The following is a 20967-nucleotide window of genomic DNA, read 5'->3' on the forward strand; positions in this document are numbered from 1 at the left end:
AGAGAGAGAGAGAGACAGAGAGAGAGACAGAGAGACAGAGAGAGAGACGGAGAGAGAGAGAGAGACAGAGAGAGACAGAGAGAGAGACAGAGAAAGAGACAGAGAGAGAGACAGAGAGGGAGACAGAGAGAGAGACAGAGAGAGAGACAGAGAGAGAGCGAGAGGGGGCGAGAGACGGAGAGAGGGAGAAAGGGAGAGAGAGAGTGGAATCCGTCTTTATCACTTTTCCTGTAGTGGAAACAACCATAACCTCAACCTGTCAAATGAAATGAAATCCCGAGGGTGAAATGATTGGAATGGTTCTTTTGTCTGTTTAAGTGTTTTTATTATCAAACACCACAGTACTCTATCCATCAAGATGTTCACTGATTTCCCCAATCTTTTTGTTGATTGAGGAATAACATTTTCGAGCTCGTTTTTTCATTTCTCGATTTTGTCTTTTTATTTTACCCAAGACTTCATAGTGGCCTCGTGAATGTTGAGATTTTCAGCAATCGCTGAAACTGGAGTCCCACTTGTTACCTCGTCTACGGCTTTTATTTTAATGTGTAACTCCACTGAAACTGGAGATTTCCTGTTCAAATTTGTTTTCACCGAGGACATGTTGAGGTTATAAACGACAAAACACAAGGCTATACATAACACATGACGGGTGGCACCGAAGAGTATCCCATTGCGCATTCCCGTCGCGCAGCGGGACACACGCACTTACCACTACACGTGAACGGACTCAGTGGTAGGGAAAGTCAACTTCCCCAACTAAAATCATAAGGAGTAAGAATAATAGGGAGACTGCTATAGTTTTATTTACGGATAAATAAAAGAACACCACGTTGCGTTTTTACACTCGATGAAAATATCTCGTCGTAAGAAGTTTCAGATGGCCTAGTGGAAACCGAGTGTAGAAATCTCTCCGCTCAATCCTAGCTTGCTGTACAATCAAGCCCGGGCTTAGCGATCGGCTCGAGCGGAGGTTCAGCCGCATCCCCGCTTGAATTTCTATACGAGACGCGCTGGACTATGGATCAGAAGCACGCCGGATCGAATCTCCTCGAGTAGGAGCAATTTTTCGAGTGTTAAAATGTACAAATAATTGATAAAAAATAACAATGTTGATGACTTTTTAAAAATCCATTGTTCATTAATCAATCATTACAATTAACGTTTATCGGGTTGTCGACCACCATTACTGACGGGCCTACCCCGTTTTTTATGGAGCTTTTGAAATCGACAGAAAAGCTGATTAAAGAATCAGAAATCATTCAAACAAATGGCTGTAAATAATAATATAATTTGTTAGAAAGAAGCGCGATTGAGCCTTTAAAATTTCTCAATTTAAGGCTTGGATCAGGCCTTGATCGAGCCTTGGAAAGTAAGCCTCAATTATGGTTATCATTTTGTGGCTGAATGAGGGCTGATCCAAGCTTGGACCCCAGTCCTGATTGAGAATTTTCGAGCCTTGATTCAGGGCTTGATGAGCCTTGTTTCCATCGTCAATTCCTACCTGGATTGGGTAGTCGAGCCCGTCTTTGAAATCAAGGATGGATTTCTCTCAGTGTATATGGGGTATTCCATGTGAACTCATCGAGGTCAAAACCCTCACCATCACCAATCATATTGCCGATTTTTCCTGCGGTTGTATATGGAAAAATATGACTTCTCAAATTTTTTCAGATTTTTTGAGGCATCCAAATATGGCTGTGGACAGCCATATTTTTTTGCAAGTTTTATCTTCAAATGCCTGTAACTTCCGTAAAAATCAACCGATTTGAGTTTTTTTTTTACAAAATGTGCGTCTTCGAACACACTCTCCATATAAAAATATGCCAATTTTTTTTCAATCCGTTCTTCCATCGATTTCTTCAGAAAATCTTCAAAAAACTTAAAAAAACGTGTCGTTTTCAAAGTTGGACCCTTTTTATATTTTTCAAAAAATTTCAGTGAATATATTGGACCAAAACAAAACTTTACACCAAAAGCCAAAGTGGGTTTCCCATTTCGTGGCCGTCATTTCCAATTTGAATATATAAATCCGGGATGAGAAATTTCAAAAATTTCAAAATTATTTTCGTATTTGAACGCAGAAGCATTATTTAAATTTACCGCCTGAAGAATCACTGCATTATGTTCGAATCTGAAACAATTTGATGATTTTTTGAAAATTCATTAACAATAAATCTTTTCGAGTGGTGTGTTCTAATAGAGATCTCACTTCGGCCTTTGGTGAAAAATTTTATTTNAAACAATTTGATGATTTTTTGGAAATTCATTAACAATAAATCTTTTCGAGTGGTGTGTTCTAATAGAGATCTCACTTCGGCCTTTGGTGAAAAATTTTATTTTGGTCCAATATATTCACTGAAATTTTTTGAAAAATATGAAAAGGGTCCAACTTTGAAAACGACTCGTTTTTTTAAGTTTTTTGAGGTTTTTCTGAGGAAATCGGTGGAAGAACGAATTGAAAAAAATTGACATATTTTTATATGGAGACTGTCTTTGAAGACGCACATTTTATTTAAAAAAACTCAAATCAGTTGATTTTTACGGAAGTTACAGGCATTTGAAGATGAAACTTGAAAAAAAAAACATGGCTGCCCACAGGATGTCTCAAAAAATCCGAAAAAATTTGAGAAGTCATATTTTTCTATACAAACCACAGGAAAAATCGGCAATATGATTGGCGACGGTGAGGGTTTAGACCTGGGTGGGTTCACATGGAATACCTCATATATTAGGTGTACAAATAAGTTTTAGGACACTTTGCAAAAAATTTAAAATTCATTTTCGAAAAAAAATAAACTACATTTATTCATCAAAATAATCTCCATCATTTTGAATGACCTTCAGCCATCTGTTAAGTAATTCACGGATGCCTTCCGCAAAGAAAATTTCATCTTGCGAGACGAGGAAATTATCGACCCATTTTTGCACTTCTTCAAATGTTTTGAATCGTACATCAGTCAATTCGTTTTGCATCTTCCGAAACAAGTGAAAATCAGTTGGAGCTGAGTCTGGTTAATACGCCGGGTGTGGCACAACGTAACAATTTTCCACAAAAACGACTTTCTATGTTGCTTATTGTAAAGATTCAGACATATGTCAAGTCGGCTATCTTTATTCTCTTGAGTCAAAAAGTGTGGCACCCACTTTGTTCCTTTTCAAATCTTTTCCATTGCGTTTAAGCGATAAGAAATGATCTGTTGAGTTACTCTAAGCTGTTTTGCAAGTTGTTTTTCCGTTTGGCAAGAGTTTTCATCCAGCAACGCTTGGAGTTCCTGGTCATCCACCCTTACAGGGACCCCAGTACGTTCACGGTCACTAACGTCGAAATCACCTTCTTTAAATCGCTTATACCAATACTCACATGTACTTTTAGATACAGTATTGTCCCCAGGAACAGAAGAAATTGATTGACATGCTTTCCTAACAGTTTTTCCTTGATGGAATTCATAGCGAATGCAGTCTAATAAATAGCTTATCGGTCTGCATTGTTTTATTCACAGAATTTAAGGTTATGTTTATGACTCCCTTATGTTTTAATACTACATAATAAATCCCACCATATCATATGTAAGCGGTAACTTTGAATTACTTTCATGACACGGAATCGAAGTGTCCTAAAACTTATTCGTACACCTAATATACACAGCAAGTCCAAACGTACGCATAATCACAGAAACTCCACATGTTCATATATTCAGAAAACTTGAATTTTTTAGCTAAAAATGTCTTAATTAAATAATTCCGAGGAGAACATAATAATCGTTGTCGTGAAAATTTATTCATCATCAATTTATTCTTTCTGTGATGAAATCCTTTTTACCTCCGAATCATAAATTATATATTTTTCCGCAAACATTTCGATTGTTTCTACGAACAGTTCGAACTTTCATGGCAAAAATGTTATATTTGTGAAAAATTTCCAATTTTTTTCGACGAAGCGGTTTATTTACCTGAAGCAAATCTGTTCTGCTTGATCATATAATTCTTCAATAGAAGTAATTTTTTATCTTAGTGTCCGAAATAATAATTCAATACACTATTAACGATTTTAGCACATAATACATGTCTAATGCAACATACCCGCTGCAGATAGTAATGTGGGGAGCCAGTCTGACATATGGATGAGTTGATCACTTACTCTCTGAGCTTGATTTATTGAAGGACTCCAAATTGCTGCGGCACAGTGTACTGCTCCTTCCCAAACTGTCGCTTTGATCTTAAAAATATTGAAAATGATTGAAAGTGATTTGTGTAACTTTTCAACGAAAAAACCCTATTATGATTAAATTTGATCTCCTGATAAACTAACCGTGTTGTGGTGTCATTAATTAATCAATTGATATAAAAAAAAGAAAAACAAAAAAATCACAATTCAATCAAATTGATATTTAGTTTTTTATTCTTTCGAGTGAAGTTAATGTCAATAGCTCGAAACGTACACGTGATTTAAAGAATAATCACACACACCTCATGACATTCTCTTCTAGAATCAATCATAACCGAGATAATTAAATCGTCAATCAAGTAAGTTATATGGATGATTGACTTCTATTCCGAAATCCGAACAATTCTCTCCATAAAAAAACAGTTTCTTACCCCACGTAAAGGATAATTACTTCCAGCATTATGGTAAAAACCAACAGTAGGGGCGCCATTATCTGAAAGGAATAGAATAATACTGTTCTGCAGCATTTCTCGTCGACGAAGGGCTGCTACAACTTCGCCCACACTCTGATCCAATTTTGAGACCATTGCTGAAGGTAAACAGAATTAAGTATTTTATTATTTTCATTTGTATGTCGAGTGATAAATTCTTTTTGAAGGGCTGCAACGCAATAAGTTAACCCGTTTTATTATACAGTAGAGTTCCTTCTATTTTCAGCTTCCATTATTTTCCCTCTCTTCTCCTCTTCGCTTGCTCCCCCTCAGAAAAGTTCTCCCACTCCTCATGCATTCTGCAACCGTGTTTTCGACGTCATGCGCGTAGAATTACGCAATGTTTCAGTAACGGGATGGTTGCCATATGGGGACAGTCGTAAGTTATGTTGCTTCTCTCCCACTACTGCAATTCCCCCTACCCACCATCTACCTTCCCTCTCCAATGCGCTCTACAGTGACAGAGTGGGAGAAATTCCATTATTTAGATTTCATATTAAATTCACTCAAGGACACGTCCCGAGCCGAGGAAATAGAGAGAACTCTACTGTAATAATTCTGGTATTATGTATGTATTCCTATGATAATGAATCACTTTTGCATAAGCTATCAAGGGATCTTTTCTGGCGGAAATTTTTTGAGCTACAAAAGCACTTCCCTCACACTGTACAATTCTTTCTAACTTATCGACTTGAGTTTTTTTTCGAAAAACCTTTTCTGTTTCGAACTTTCATTTTTCTTTATTACGAACAAGTCAATAGAACAATTAAAAACCCTACCAGGCAAGGGAAGGTGGAGGGTTCAACCGTTTCACTGTCATGTCAGTGTCTCGATGAAATACGTCAAAATAAGAAAAAAAAAATTTGGAAGAAACACCTGGATAAATTGAAAAAAAAAGTGAAGAGAAACCTTATTATAATTGTCCCATACACATGATTAGAGCAAAAACACCAGCTTTTATTTTTGAGTGCGGCCAATGAAGTGGTACCTAGCTGGCTTCATGACGTCTTGACTTACAAAGTGATTCCGAAAACGACTAAGTTCCAATTAATTACCACAAAATATATATGTCGTAATTTTCCATAATTTCTGTTGTTTTGATATTCATATGGTTTCCCAGGTAGGAAAAAGCGAACGAGCCGGGCTCGATCCAAGCACGGCAGCCGGATTGCCGAAGTTCGGGGCTCGTTCCTCAGCCGGGACCGCACCGGAATTGATTGAAACCTGGGATAATAACGTGGGGCCAGACCTGGGCACGAATCTCGGCCCAGCGTTGGCGGTCAGACGTTGACCAGGCTCAATTGAACATTACTTTATTACATGAATATGATATGAGTGATTGCGATACAAGTAATTCAATATTACTCCTCAGACATTTGACGAGACATCACGAGACAATACTGTGGAGGGATTGTAGCAGTAAATATGGAAATTTTTTATCTCGTCTCAGTCTTGAAATGCGCTGTATCGACTCCTCTTGTGATGACTCCGAGTCAATTGATCTCATCTCGGTTTCCAGTTTTGCGCATTTGTTATATGTAGAAAACCGAGACGAGACAAACCGAGACAAAAGTCGAGATTTCACATTAAAAAACACGAAAAACTTGAGACCGAGATGAGATAAATTGACTCAGAGTCATCAAGAGAGGAGTCGATACGCCTATTTGGAGACTGGGATGAGAGCAAAGATTTTCATGTTCATTGAGACCAAGATCATATCTCCAAAGTTTTGTTTCGTAAAGTGTCTCGCGGCATCATTAATTCCGGGCCACCACTGGTTGGGGCTTGGATAGCCCTAATGCCAATGTTCAGCCCAAGGCTGGGAAAGATCTGTCAATACCGGCTCTTTGATGGATGGTCGAACATCAGACCAAGCTTGGGCGCCAAAGCTTGGCAAGCCCAGGCTTGTGCCGCACTTGGCCGGTTTGTCCAACACTGGAATTTCCTACCTGGGTACTCAGCAACGATTTTTCACTACTAAAATATACAATAACAAAATTACCAGCATATTTACGTCTTTCTGGATCACTGATATACCAGAATTGCGCTATTTCTTGATCTGGCGCCTGGAAGGGATCGTATCCATTTGCACTGTGTACAGCGGCATGTGCGAGATATATGAACATTGGAGTACTTTTATCGTGTGTGTCAATCAATCGAACTGTCTCGTCTGTGTAAAGATCTGTGGAGTACAGATTTTTAGCTTCGTATGAAACTAACATATTACTTCTCATATCGTAACCACGATAACCATCCTAAAATAATGAACAAAGCCTAAATTTCCGTCATATATTATTGTATTAGAAGGTAATAATTGGCACGTACGTGGGACTCGAATTCGTAGCTGTAATAATCCTGATGCCCATTCCAAAATCCAAAATGTGTATCAAAACCTCGAAATGTGGGTGTGTATTCTTTTTTATAGAAACCCAAGTGCCATTTTCCAACCATGTGGGTGGCGTACCCACCTTCCTTCAAATACTGAAATTTCCATCAATTGTGATTCAACGTCCATTTGATATTTACTATGACAGTGAGCATCAATCCACTAGCAAAGTGATAAAATGGAATGCGTAATTTTTGTTAAGAGCTTAGCTTTTATTTTTTTAACCCTAAATTGGTCACCATACGAAGGAATCACCGCAAAGCTCATTTTTATTTTGTTATATTAATTAGAGGGTTGACTAGAAAAATCTGCAAAAAATCATGTCCGTTATTAAAAAGTTAAACAATTTTGAAACATTTTTTTTCGATGATTTTCCATTTAAGTCTGGTAGTGCGATTCAAATAAAAACATCAAAAACCAGGTGACCAAACTAGAGTTAATGACTTTGGTCTCTGTCGACACAATTTGAAGATAGTTTTGAGGCTGTTCTAGTTTAATCTCAATCTACGCATTTTTTAGTAGTTTAGAAGCCATTCAAATAATACTTCACACACGTTTGAACTTTTTAGACTGCCTTCCACCCTTCCGTCACAAGCTGCCACAAACAAGGACCCCCCTCTGTATTACGTCACAAAAACTATAACTCCCTCTCTCTGTTGTAGCGAATTTTTCAGTTTTCTTCATAAAATTGAAGTTGAAAAATGGGAATAAGAAGGAGAACGCAAAATTCTTAGGCGACCAATTGAATATGTATACGCGTTTTGAACATGTTGTAACTTATTAAATTATTGCTATCACAGCTTTCCAAAATGCCTCTTTATGAATCTTTGGGATAGTTTTTAGAACTACCGAAACCTTTGTTGCTTCCACATGGAAGCTATTTTCTTCATGAGGAAAGGGGATAAGAACAAAATTCGGTTCAAGATTTCGTCGATTAAAAATTGGAAAATCATATGGTGTAACGTCACAACCTGAACAACCTCTACCCGCATTTCCCCGGGATAAAAATTTTCAGTCTCTCGAGTCTGCCCACGACTATGAGAGACTGAAATCAGTCTGCCTGGGTCTCTCGGAATCGGTCACGCATCTCGAAGAGTCTTTGGTGAGAGACTCGAGTATGTATGAGTCTTTGCCTCCGCGCCAGATACTGGAGTCTCTGATCGAGAGATCGGGATTTGGAATTTTTTTGTGGTAAATCTAATTCTCTCATTAATTAGACCAGATTGATTGAGATTATTGATCACTAATCAAATTAGATATTGGGGTGATATGTTTCAAGGATCATACCTCGCAAGGGTCAAATATCATGAGGGTCATACTTCGTACGTCATGCCTTACAAGGGTCATATATCTCGTGGGGGTCATAGCTCGCGAGGGCACAACCTCTCAATGATCATACCCGACAAGGATCAAACGTCCGAAGCACTAACCGCACAAGGGCCAAGCGAGGCAAGGGTTATATCTCGCGAGGATAAAACGTCGCAAGGGTCATATCTCCCGAAGGTCAAACGTCGTTAGCACATCCCGCTCGAGGGTCAAGCGTCGAGAGAATCATCTCACGAGGGTCAAACGTCGCAAGGGTCATGTCGATTCCGCATCACTACATGTTTAATTTCCCTCCCCCCTCCCTTCACCTTCATTCCATCCCTCGCCGCGATTTACTGATCGTTCAATTTCCGGCAGTATCCCATTTTACTGCACTATCTGTTTGTCTACTGTGTAATTGGCCGTATTACCTCACTGCCCAATTTACTCCGGTATACCGTTTTACTCTATTGTGCAAACTATCCTGTCCGCTTTGCCCTACCGCCCGATTTACCCTGATATACCGTTTTACCCCACTGTTAACTTACCCCGAAATCCCGTTTTTTATCACTGTTTAAACCACCCTGAAACCCTGATCTTTGTCACTGCTTAAATTACCCCGATATATACCATTTTATCCCACTGCCCAATTGACCTCACTGACCAATTTACCCCGATATACCGTTCTACCCCACTGTCCATTTTCCCCCGGTATACCATTTTACCCCACTGCTAACTTATCCGATATCCCATTCGACCCCACCGTCCAAACTACCCCGATATACGATTTTACCCCACTTACCTCTGCTCAATTTACCCCGATATCCCATTTAACCCCACTGTTAAATTTACCCTGATATCCTATTTAACCTCATTGTTCATTTATTTTCCCTTCCATTCACTAGGCTACATTACCCCACTACACATAGCACTATCATACCTGTTCCATGAATTGCCTATATAAGCCCAAAAAGTATTATCAGTGTCAGAAGGAACAGCACGGCCTAGAGGACTCCCGGACATTCAGCGATCATCGAAGTTAAGCAGCATCGAGCCGGGATAGTAACTGATGTACATTGATGTACTTAATTATACTCCACCAATATAATTGGGGGAGTTATTAATGATTAATTAAGTATTGGAACCGGTGAGAGACCCAGAGTCTCTCGCCCATAGNAGACCGTTAGGTCGAATTCTTTTTTTTGTTTTTACTATCATGATTAGATTGACGGATTACGTACATTAATGTACTTAATTATACTCCACCAATATAATTGGGGGAGTTATTAATGATTAATTAATTATTGGAACCGGTGAGAGACCCAGAGTCTCTCGCCCATAGACGCTTGGTTCTGGTCGGCCAATACAATAGTATCGCACAGTCTCTTGCGAAGAGTCTCTCAAAAGTATGTATACTGGCGCTGAGCAATACTCTTTGACAGACGCAGATGCAAGACCCTCAAAGACTCTCATTTTTTCATCCCGGGTCGTCACAAAGTGTCACAACGACTGATCCTCCCCCCCCCCACCATTGGTGTGACATAATATTTGAATGCACCCTTTACATGTTCTCGAGAGGCTGATTACTCCTCAGTCAGGTGGCTCAGCCATTTCCAGAATGGGATGATATTCTGTGATTTGGAATGATTTCTGTGATGTCTCGATAGGAATTAGAAATCATTATTTCTGTTGATTTCTCGGATTTCTATGACTTCTAGAAAATTATAAGGATTTCTTGAGTTCAAAAAGCACTCGAAAAATCATGATTTCAGGATCAAACTGAGGCTTCTGTCGATAATTGCAGTTTTCTATATGAAGTTGTAATACGTGAGGATGTCAAAACAGGTCAACCTCATAACGTTACATTTTATCATACACCGTGAAACTTCGCGACGGTTATGCACCACGAGGATTGTACGTCCGCGAGGGTCACATCTCGCTCTTAGGGTTAAATATTACAAGAGTTATATTTCATATTCAAAGATGATTTCTAATTACTTCTGAAATCACCTAATTTCGTTATGATTTCTACTGATTCCCGATGATTTCCAGAAGTCATTAGAAATCGCCACCGGAAATGGAAAGCACTTGATTTCCAGTGATTTTTGGTGATTGCTTCTTTAATTTCCAATCGAGTGGTCCAGTGATTTTCTAAGTGACCAGCCCCTCGCCTCACACAGTTCAGAATTGAAGTTTGGAAATAGACTCTGCATTTACTATTAAATTGTTGGCCTTTTAGGGCTCAAATTGTGAAGTATTTTTGGTACCAGGTGACAAGGATTTAAAATATTATTAAATTCATATACTATTCAAATTCAACATTTAAATTTGATATGATCAAAATCAATGTAGGAAAGCGTCATGGTGAATGTTCTGAATAACTTTGACTTAATTTCAACCTCTATGAGACATATGAATTCAAATTTAAATTTATATGCTCATATAGCTGTACGGGCTCATGACCTCCATGATCTTGATCTATCAATTTTCAATTGACTAGAACAGGGCGCGCGCGTATTATTTTCCATGGGTGCCAGAATAGTAAAACCTTACCGTTTCTCACTTTCATTAATTTTTATCTCAATAATAATAATGCAGAAAAAATGAATGGCTTCAACAAAGTTTTTCAGAATGAGAATTTAATTGTTGAATAATTTATTCGGAATCGTTATAATCCTCTTCATCTTCTTCTTCGTTTCTCTTTCACTTTTTACGTTCTTATTCATTTTTAGGGATTTATTATGTACTGTATACATATATACTATCCTATATATCTGTTTTTTTTACGGAACTATAAATTTTTTTACAGTTGAAAAAATGAAAATATAAATCATATATGTATAATATATCTGCTATATATTATATTGTATTATATATTATGTATAATATAATATATATTATATTTTATATTGTGACGAGGCATATTCATTTATTTTTTATGATTTTTCTACATATTTTTTCCCACTACACACTGCCCCCTAAAAGGTAAATCCCGCCACCGTTGGATACCCCTTCCCTCACTTTTCCCCTCATCGCCCCTCTGCCCCTGCCCCTGGACATCACGAAGACACCAGCCGAAGGAAGACATCAGTTCCGGCCCCACCCGATCAATTGGAGAAGCCATCGCCTCCTGGAAATTCCCCATACTAGACCCCCGAATATTCACCACCAGCAATAATCCCTTGCGAGACATCCCTGGATTGTGGTCATCGTCACCACTCACCCGTGCTGATTGGCCCCGATTGCTCCCGAATTAAAACCCGAAGGACATCGACACCTGACGAACCCCCACGAATCGCGAAGGAAAAGAAGAGACCGTCACTCGTGCAATAGCTGCCCCGTGAGTCACCACGTGCCCCGAAAGTAGTAATAGTGAATACAGTAAAATTCGCCCGGAAGTATTGGCGGATAAAAAGAGGATTTTCGATACATCGAGCTCATCCCAGCTCTAGTATTGGTGCCCAGGAAACCCCGAGGTGGAAAGGAGGCTCTCCAGGAAAACGCCCTGGTATTTTGAAGGAGTGCAAGGCGCCGGTGGAATTCCACGTGTTCGCCAGAGTGAAGTCCCATCGTGAGTACGAGTTACCCCCCTCATTTTCCCTCTTGTCCCCACAATATTACCCTTCATACCCCCCAACGGTGAGCCTACATTCTTTTGTTTCTTCCCCATTTAGTTATTCTTCTTATATTTAGTTGCATTCCCTCGACACGACTAGCTTCTCCCCTTTTTCTGCATTAGAGTCACTCCCCTTTTTACGTGTACAAAAGTTGCCTGGCCTTACCCATAACCCTAGATCCAAGTAAAAGGCATTTCAAACGTCTTACGACGATCTAATCTGTAAATTACTAGAAATATAGATATTTAGTTAATTTTATCCCTCATTTGTCCTCATTATTAAATTGCCCTAAATCCCCCTTTTAGGAAATAATATTAATTAAATATTGAACGGTCACAATATATTATATATATTATATTCAATATATTATATTATATATATACTATACATGCATTTTTTCATAGTACAGAACTGTATTTCATTTTTTCAATTATTAAATAAATTACAGTATATGAAAAAATATACATAGACATAATATTACATTACTTGATAGGCGGAATAGAGGCTTCAGAAATCGTTACACTGGATTTTTTTAAAGTGGATCATGATCATTATCAATTGGTTGCAAAATTTCAAATTTTTTGGGATTCNGTAAATCTAATTCTCTCATTAATTAGACCAGATTGATTGAGATTATTGATCACTAATCAAATTAGATATTGGGGTGATATGTTTCAAGGATCATACCTCGCAAGGGTCAAATATCATGAGGGTCATACTTCGTACGNTGATCATTATCAATTGGTTGCAAAATTTCAAATTTTTTGGGATTCACCTCCAGCCACGTTTTCGTAGGGGAGGATGGGGTAAAACGGTCCCTTCTCAATCGTCAATATTTTTCGATTCAATAATCCGATTGGGAAGAGTTAGAGCTCGTTTTGAAGAATGAAAAATTATCTTCAAAATAAAGTTGAAACTGGGAATTTTNATGTTTCAAGGATCATACCTCGCAAGGGTCAAATATCATGAGGGTCATACTTCGTACGTCATGCCTTACAAGGGTCATATATCTCGTGGGGGTCATAGCTCGCGAGGGCACAACCTCTCAATGATCATACCCGACAAGGATCAAACGTCCGAAGCACTAACCGCACAAGGGTCAAGCGAGGCAAGGGTTATATCTCGCGAGGATAAAACGTCGCAAGGGTCANAGGGAGGCGGAGGTGGGTAATGAGCACGTACATCTATATGAGCATATAAATTCAGTAGCGAAGTGGTAAAATGGTTTAAGTCGACTTATCTCCCAGTTGAGTTTTTGAGGAATATTTCAGAATCTAAGGGAGATTGCGCAATTTTCGTAATTACATTTGTTGTAGCTCTCAACCGGCTCTTCAAGAAAGGTTATANTGTTAGCACATACCGCTCGAGGGTCAAGCGTCGAGAGAATCATCTCACGAGGGTCAAACGTCGCAAGGGTCATGTCGATTCCGCATCACTACATGTTTAATTTCCCTCCCCCCTCCCTTCACCTTCATTCCATCCCTCGCCGCGATTTACTGATCGTTCAATTTCCGGCAGTATCCCATTTTACTGCACTATCTGTTTGTCTACTGTGTAATTGGCCGTATTACCTCACTGCCCAATTTACTCCGGTATNTGCGCAATTTTCGTAATTACATTTGTTGTAGCTCTCAACCGGCTCTTCAAGAAAGGTTATAACAAAAATTAGCTATCTCCCTTAGATTCCGAGATATTCATTGAGAACTGGTCAATAGTCAAAATTGACTTGGACCCCTTTACCACTTCGGTACTGAATGTTAACTTATNACTCTATTGTGCAAACTATCCTGTCCGCTTTGCCCTACCGCCCGATTTACCCTGATATACCGTTTTACCCCACTGTTAACTTACCCCGANGACCCCTTTACCACTTCGGTACTGAATTTTAACTTATGAGACCGAACGCGCGCTACTGTAGGACTCCTGTAATTTCTTCTCCTTCTTCTTCTTCTTCGATTTTTATGGCTCTGACATTTTAGTCTTGTGGCCATTATCCCTCTACAGGGACGTTTCAGCATTAATGGTAGTCAGTAAGGAGGATTTTTCAGGTGTGGGAAAGAAGGTGTAATTATTTGAATTTATAAATTATTATATTATATGAATTTCTTTATATCCTTGAGATAGTTTGAAATTATGTAGCATATTTTTGAAAAGGGAGAAGTTAAAATTTTTGTTAAATTATGATAAAGCCAATTGTTTACGGATCCAAGGCAGGTAGAGATGAGGAGGGGAAGAAGGTCCAATAAATAAACCAGTTGTTTGTTAGAATATTAAAAGTTTTATTCACCGTTAACTTCTCTTCCTTACATCTCAGAAGCGACTGACTAAACACGCAGATGGCGTACAGGCTTGCCACTGACCATGCGCATGCGCACAAAACAAAAATATGCATAGCTCACTTCAACACTTTCGCTGCTTAAATATTTTTCATACTCTCGCATTCAAATAGCCCAATGTTTTTACTGTGAGCCAAAAAACGATTTCGAGGCAGCGCTTTAGTAAGAATATCTGCACGTTATGTTGCAGATGGAGTATAGACCACTCGCAAAGCTCCTGCCTCTGTTATCTCACGCAATTGATGAACTCGAATATCAATATGCTTAGTTCTCTTATGAAACTTGCGATTCTTAGCCAAACGAGTTGTGCTTTGATTGTCGACATACAATACTGTTGGCTGATTGCACTGCCGTCCAATGTCAGCCAACAGTCTCCTGAGCCATACAACCTCTTTCGCAGCAGCTGATGCAGCGACATATTCTGCCTCAGTGGTGCTCAAAACTACTAACTTCTGTCTCTGGGATGCCCAAATGACCGGACCGCCGGCCAGACTGAATACATACCCCGTCGTTGAGCGTCTAGTCTCGAGATCACCCGCATAGTCTGCGTCAGAATACCCAATCAATTGTGGTTCACTTCCACCACTCTGATACATTATTCCTACATCTTTGGTTCCGACTAGAAATGCAAAAATACGCTTCACTGCTCGCCAGTGAATTTCACTCGGATTGTTTAGGAACTTACTTGCCGCATTAACGGCGTACGCGATATCCGGTCTCGACACAGTTGCTAGAAACATTAGTGACCCGACAGTCTCTCGATACGGTGCATTGCACAACTTCTCATCATCTGCAGGCTGCAACGTAACATTCGGATCTGCGGGTACCGAAAAAGATTTCGCGTTAGTCATGTGAAAACGATTAAGAATTTTACGTGTGTACGCGCCTTGATGCAAGAACATTGTTTTCTTAACACGATTACGGGCTATTTGCAACCCAGCAAAATGACTACAATCTCCAATAGTAATCTCGAACTCGCTTCTCATTTTCTCAATCACACTTTTCAACATGACTCCTAATTTACAAGCTACTAGTCCATCATCGACAAATAGAGCAAGATAAATTTGACAGTCCTTATTGACAATACTATAGAAAATGCACTCGTCTGCAGTGGATTGCACAAATGTGAATCGTTGCAAAAAATCACAGAATTTACGATTCCAGCACCTAGGTGCTTGCTTCAAACCATATAATGACCTTTTCAAACAACATACAACCTCATTCTCGCTTTCTCCGACGTTCAGGCCCACTGGAACCTTCATGTGAATTTCCTCTTGAAGATCTCCGTACAGGAACGCAGTGCGAACGTCGAATTGAACCATTTCCAAGTCTTGCTCAGCTACTGTTGCCAACAGAACTCTCAGTGAATCGTAGCGAACAACCGGTGAAAAAGTCTCCTCGAAGTCCACGCCCTTTTCTTGCAGAAATCCTCTAGCACACAACCGCGCTTTATACCGGCTCACGCTCCCATCAGGTCTCTGAGCAACCCTGAAAACCCACTTGGAGTCAATGGTTTTTCTTGTCTGATCCCTAGGTACAATCTCCCAGGTGCCATTTATCTCGTGTGCTCTGAGCTCCTCTTCAATCGCCCGCTCCCAATGACCAGCATCAGATCCACTTAGTACCTCGTTAAAATTTTTCGGAGCACTGTACTCAGCAAAGTCAATTCCATTGATTAACCACCTCGATGGTCGAATCTGTGATCAATCTCGTAGCACACGACCTTGGTTAGCAGACGCAGCAGGTTCCTCATTTCGTTGAGCATTGACAGCATTCTCGACTGGTGGTATAGGCACTCCAATCTCAGGTGGTGGTGCAGCCTCAGCATTACCGACTTGTGGTTCGACTCCATTGAACCCGTTGATAGCTCCCTGAGCTTCATTACCATCTTGCTGAATCTCGTCTTCATTCTGCTGGTCTACCTGTCCTGGCTGACTGTCTGCCCCCTGCAACCAGTCTTCCTCGTCACTTGCTTCGCCAAGGGATGTCTCTCCGTTGACACACTCGCGAAAGATGACATTTCTTGACACTGTCACTTTTCTAGTATCTGGATGATACAATCGATAATTTGTTGAGGCTCCATCGTACCCCATAAGGATTGCTATCTTAGCTCGGGCATCGAATTTTCGTGTGAACTGCTTGGGCACGTGCTCATAGCATTCCTCGCTGAATGCGCGAGTGTGTCCCAGATCTGGTTTCCTGCCATTCCAGATCTCATACGGCGTTTTCACGTCATCTTCCCCAGTCATAGAAATTCGATTTAGCAAATACACAGCAGCGTTAGTTGCTTCCGCCCAAAGTGAAGTCTCAAGTTGTTTTGCGTGCAGCATTGTGCGTGGGCACTCAACAATCGTTCGGTTGTCCCGCTCAGCTTTCCCATTTTGCTCGCGAGTATACGGAGCTGTTGTCTCATGTTTAATTCCGAGGGACTGCATATACCTCTTCATCTGTTCATTGCAGTAGTCACCCCCATTGTCGGTGCGCAGTACTTTCATGGTGCTACCAAATTTATTCGCCACAGCTCGCTTGACGATCTTGAAGCTCTCGTAGACATCTGACTTGTGTTTCAGAAAAAACACTTGCCTAAACCCCGAAGGATCGTCCTTGTATGTGACGGAATAACTTGCACCTCCAATCGACGACTGTGACATTGTCCCACAGACGTCACTGTGAAAGTACTCCCCCGGTTTCCACTTTACATGATCAACATATTTCTTGAATGGCAGTCTGTGCGCTTTTCCGAGGCTACACGCATCACAGAAAGTCTCTTTTGTCTTTGACTTTTACCCCATTTACCATGCTATTCGACACTAACACAGACAGCGCGCGCTTATTCAGATGCCCGAGACGCTCGTGCCATCCTTTCAGACTCGTTGTAGACACATTTGCCTCGTTTGGAATTTCCCGAACTCTTGCGCGAAGCAGCAACCTGCAAATTCCATTCGACTGCTTGACTCCAGTCGCTAGAACCTCGTTGCCACGTACTATCAGTGCATCTTCCTCTCGAAACACAACTGAATAGCCACGCACTGTGCACATTCCAACAGAAAATAAGTTTTTCTTGAGACTAGGAACATAGAGCACATTCTCAATTCGAGCTTCGTTCCACACACCGTCTACTAGTCTGTCCACAATCACTGTTCCTTCACCGGCCACGACACACTCTCCATTGTCACCGAGTAGTATCGTATCTCCATCCGTTTTGGGATGGAACTCGTCGAACCAGTCTCTCCTGAACGTGACATGTTTCGAACACCCACTGTCGATATACCAGATATCGTCTTAATCGACCGCTAGCACTGAGCGTCGCTCCACATCATCTGGCCTTTTGAACCGACCGTGTTCGATTTGGCTTGGTCCTTTGGTCTCTGTTGCACTCGCACACACTGCTATAAAAGCAACTTGCCGAGAATCCCCACCATCACGATCACTTTTGTCTCTGTCTTTGTCCTTGTGCCTGTTTAATGGAGACTCTGGGCAATCGCGAGCGAAATGCCCCTGCTGTTCACAAGCGAAACACTTCACTTCTTTCTTCTTCTTTACTTTCTTCGGCTTTGTCTTCGAATTTTCACCACTTGTCTTCGAGGTTTGACCATCCGTTTTGGTGATCTTCATTGCAGCAAAAATGGTCACTTCAGCTGTCTGAATTCAACCGACTTTCCTCTCGAAGCAAACGTTCTTGGAGATGATCGAATGTTTGTCTTTCAGGTGCAACACTGTCCCACGCCGTTTGAAATCCTGAGTATTTTGCCGTCAAACTCGCCAACATCTTCGCCAAGATTTGAATGTCCGACAAATTCTCACCGAGATCCATGAGTTCCGTCGCCATGTTCCTCATTTTTGACAAGTGCTGGATAATCGTGTCTGATTGTCCCATGCGATACTCGTGAAACTTCTGTGTCAGCACTAATTTGTTCGACGCCGACTTGCGCGCGTCTATCGCTATAAGCTGGTCCCACATGTGTTTGGCGGTGACTTACGTCAGCAAAGGATCAAGCTGTTCATAATCCATCGATGATGATATAAAGAACAGCCTTCGCATTGTCCTTCACCCACGCTTTTCCTTCTGCCGACTCTGTGTCATTGGGCACCACTCGATCACCGGTCACGATGTCCAACACATCGCTGGCCACAAAAATTTGTGTCATCTGAAACTTCCAGCCCAGAAAGTTCGTTCCACCGAACTTCTTCACTTGCTTTGTCGAAAGATCAGATGACGACATTTTCTCTCACTATTCAAGTCACCCAATACAGTCAAGCACCACGCGCAACATCCAAAAAAAACACTCCCAGCTCTTGCAATGGCCGTCTCCTTACGACCACGCGGCACATCCAACGCTCTCGTTCACCTTCGACCTCCTCTCTCCCCAAGATCTCGTAAAACTAAAGCACGTACCTGGGCCCATAACCTGATAAAGCCAATTGTTTACGGATCCAAAGCAGGTAGAGATGAGGAGGGGAAGAAGGTCCAATAAATAAACCAGTTGTTTGTTAGAATATTAAAAGTTTTATTCACCGTTAACTTCTCTTCCTTACATCTCAGAAGCGACTGACTAAACACGCAGATGGCGTACAGACTTGCCACTGACCATGCGCATGCGCACAAAACAAAAATATGCATAGCTCACTTCAACAAATTAAAGGAATTTATATTTAGTTTTTTTAAGGCTTTGATGAGAGTTGAACGCTCTTTTGTATACAATGGGCAGTACCAGAAGACATGTGATAGGGATTCAATTTGTTTGCAAGTGCATAGAGGGGAATTAACAATGTTCTTTCTATGTAAACTTTGGTTAAGATTAAAGTGATTCGATCTCATTCTAGAAATCACAGTAATTTGAGGACGGTCAATTTTTAATGTCTGAAACCAAGGGGGGTGCCAGCCTTTATAGAATTTCTTGAAGTACTCTTGGCCTTTGTTCAAATTTGTTGCTTGTAGGCGGAGTAGGTTGGCCATTTTAGAGGTCATTCTGCTCTTCATAGAGCCTTTGAAGTCAGAGTGGGGGATGAGTGGAGAAGTGTCTTCTCCATTTTTAATTGCTTCTTTTGCATGAGAGTCAACCGTTTCATTTCCGGATATGCTGACATGAGACGGAATCCAAACGAAAGAAATTTCCAATCCACTGAGGGATAGGAGAGACCATTTTTCGAGGATTTGATAAGTGATGTGAGATATTGACTTGAGGGAAAGGTGAGTTAGGGCTGTGAGAACACTTCACGAATCTGTGAGAATCACGGATTTTTGTATATTGTGTTGTTCAATAGTGTTAAGAGAAGTGAGAATGGCCAGGGCTTTGGCTGTAAAAATAGAGGCATACGACGAAATTTTATGTTTGATCGTTATGTTATGAGAAGGGATGTAGATAGCATAGCCCACGTAGTTACTATCTTGGGTTTTGGAGCCGTCTGTGTAAATTTGGGTATGCGATTCTAGGTTTTCTGTGCACAATCCTTCATGCAGGGCTGAGTCGATGTTTTTTTTGCTCTTGATTTGATGACCAAGTGAGGTATTAATGTAGGGAGTCGAATTAACAAGGCTAAAGAGGAATTGATAGGGGACTGGGAGAGTATGGGAATGAATTTTGGATTGGTGACAGAGGAGTCTTCTATACGAACGATAAAGGGGAAAGTCAGTTTTGATGTGATGGATATTTGCTCCCTTTTTTTCAAGGATGCGATGTAGATTTGCAAGTTTCTCAAGGAGGGGGTGTTCTGAAAATGAAAAAGTTCTCATTATATATCTATCAGAGAATTGGGATATTCTAAGAGATAGTGAGGGCTCCGAAGTTTCAGGCAGCATAACATTTGTGGGGGTGGAACCGCGATAGCCAATTGCTAGTCTCAAAGCGGAATATTGAAGTTTGTTTAGTTTTCCGAATTCGTTATGGTTAAAATAACGAAGTATGTGGCTACCATATTCAATTGAGCGACGAAGGAGGCCACGATAGAATACCATTAGATTTCTGGGGTCAGCTCCATAATAGGTTTTCCTAAGGGATTTGATTAGAGAGATTATCTTGTTACCTTTTTGGGCTGTAGCATTGATGTGTTTGGAAAAGGAAAATCTGTAGTCGAGAGTGATCCCAAGGAATTTTGTAGATTCTTCGGCTATGATTGGTGAGTGATTGATTGAAATGGAGTATTCAGAAGGATTGAACTGTTCTTTGGCAAAAATAATCAGGTGAGATTTTTCTGGAGAGATTTCTAGGTGTTTTTTGGCAGAAAATTGGAGATTTTGTTTACCGATTTATCCACCGATGATAAGACGGTGTTGAGATTGCGGCCACGAGAGTAGATCGCTAAATCATCAGCGAATGATATGGATTGAGCGCCGAGTTCATGGATAGATGGGAGGTTGGCAAGGTAGAGATTGAATAGGATGGGGCTAAGGACTGAACCTTGGCCCGTACCGATGTCCATTGGGTAAGGACCTTCGAGGTTGCCTTGGATGACCAAAAATGATTGTCGATAGGCTAGGAGGAAGTAAATAAAGTTGGAAATTTTTAGGGGAATGCCTAGTCGGGCGAGATCTTCATAGAGTAAAGACGGTTCTACGTTATCAAAGGCGCCTTTTATATCCAAGAAGACGCAAGCAGTATACTCATTGTTTGTAAACCCAGTGAGAATCTCTGTGGATAAGATACTCAAGTTATCAGCACATGAG

At 40.6% G+C, this 20967-nt stretch overlaps 1 protein-coding gene across 1 annotated transcript in view; it reads right to left on the reverse strand.

Annotated features, from left to right (window-relative positions):
• The window catches only part of LOC107041831, an 82223-nt gene that overhangs the window by 47472 nt on the left and 13784 nt on the right, over window positions 1-20967 (reverse strand). The window contains exons 4-7 of the mRNA XM_029126389.1: window positions 6985-7140; window positions 6662-6914; window positions 4600-4757; window positions 4084-4219 (exon numbers count right to left, since the gene is read on the reverse strand). Coding sequence (XP_028982222.1) covers window positions 4084-4219; window positions 4600-4757; window positions 6662-6914; window positions 6985-7140 — 703 coding nt within the window. The remainder of the gene's footprint in view (window positions 1-4083; window positions 4220-4599; window positions 4758-6661; window positions 6915-6984; window positions 7141-20967) is intronic.

This window comes from Diachasma alloeum, unplaced genomic scaffold (assembly GCF_001412515.2).
Source record: "Diachasma alloeum isolate Michigan unplaced genomic scaffold, Dall2.0 Dall_scaffold_00381, whole genome shotgun sequence".
Lineage (NCBI taxonomy): Eukaryota > Metazoa > Arthropoda > Insecta > Hymenoptera > Braconidae > Diachasma > Diachasma alloeum.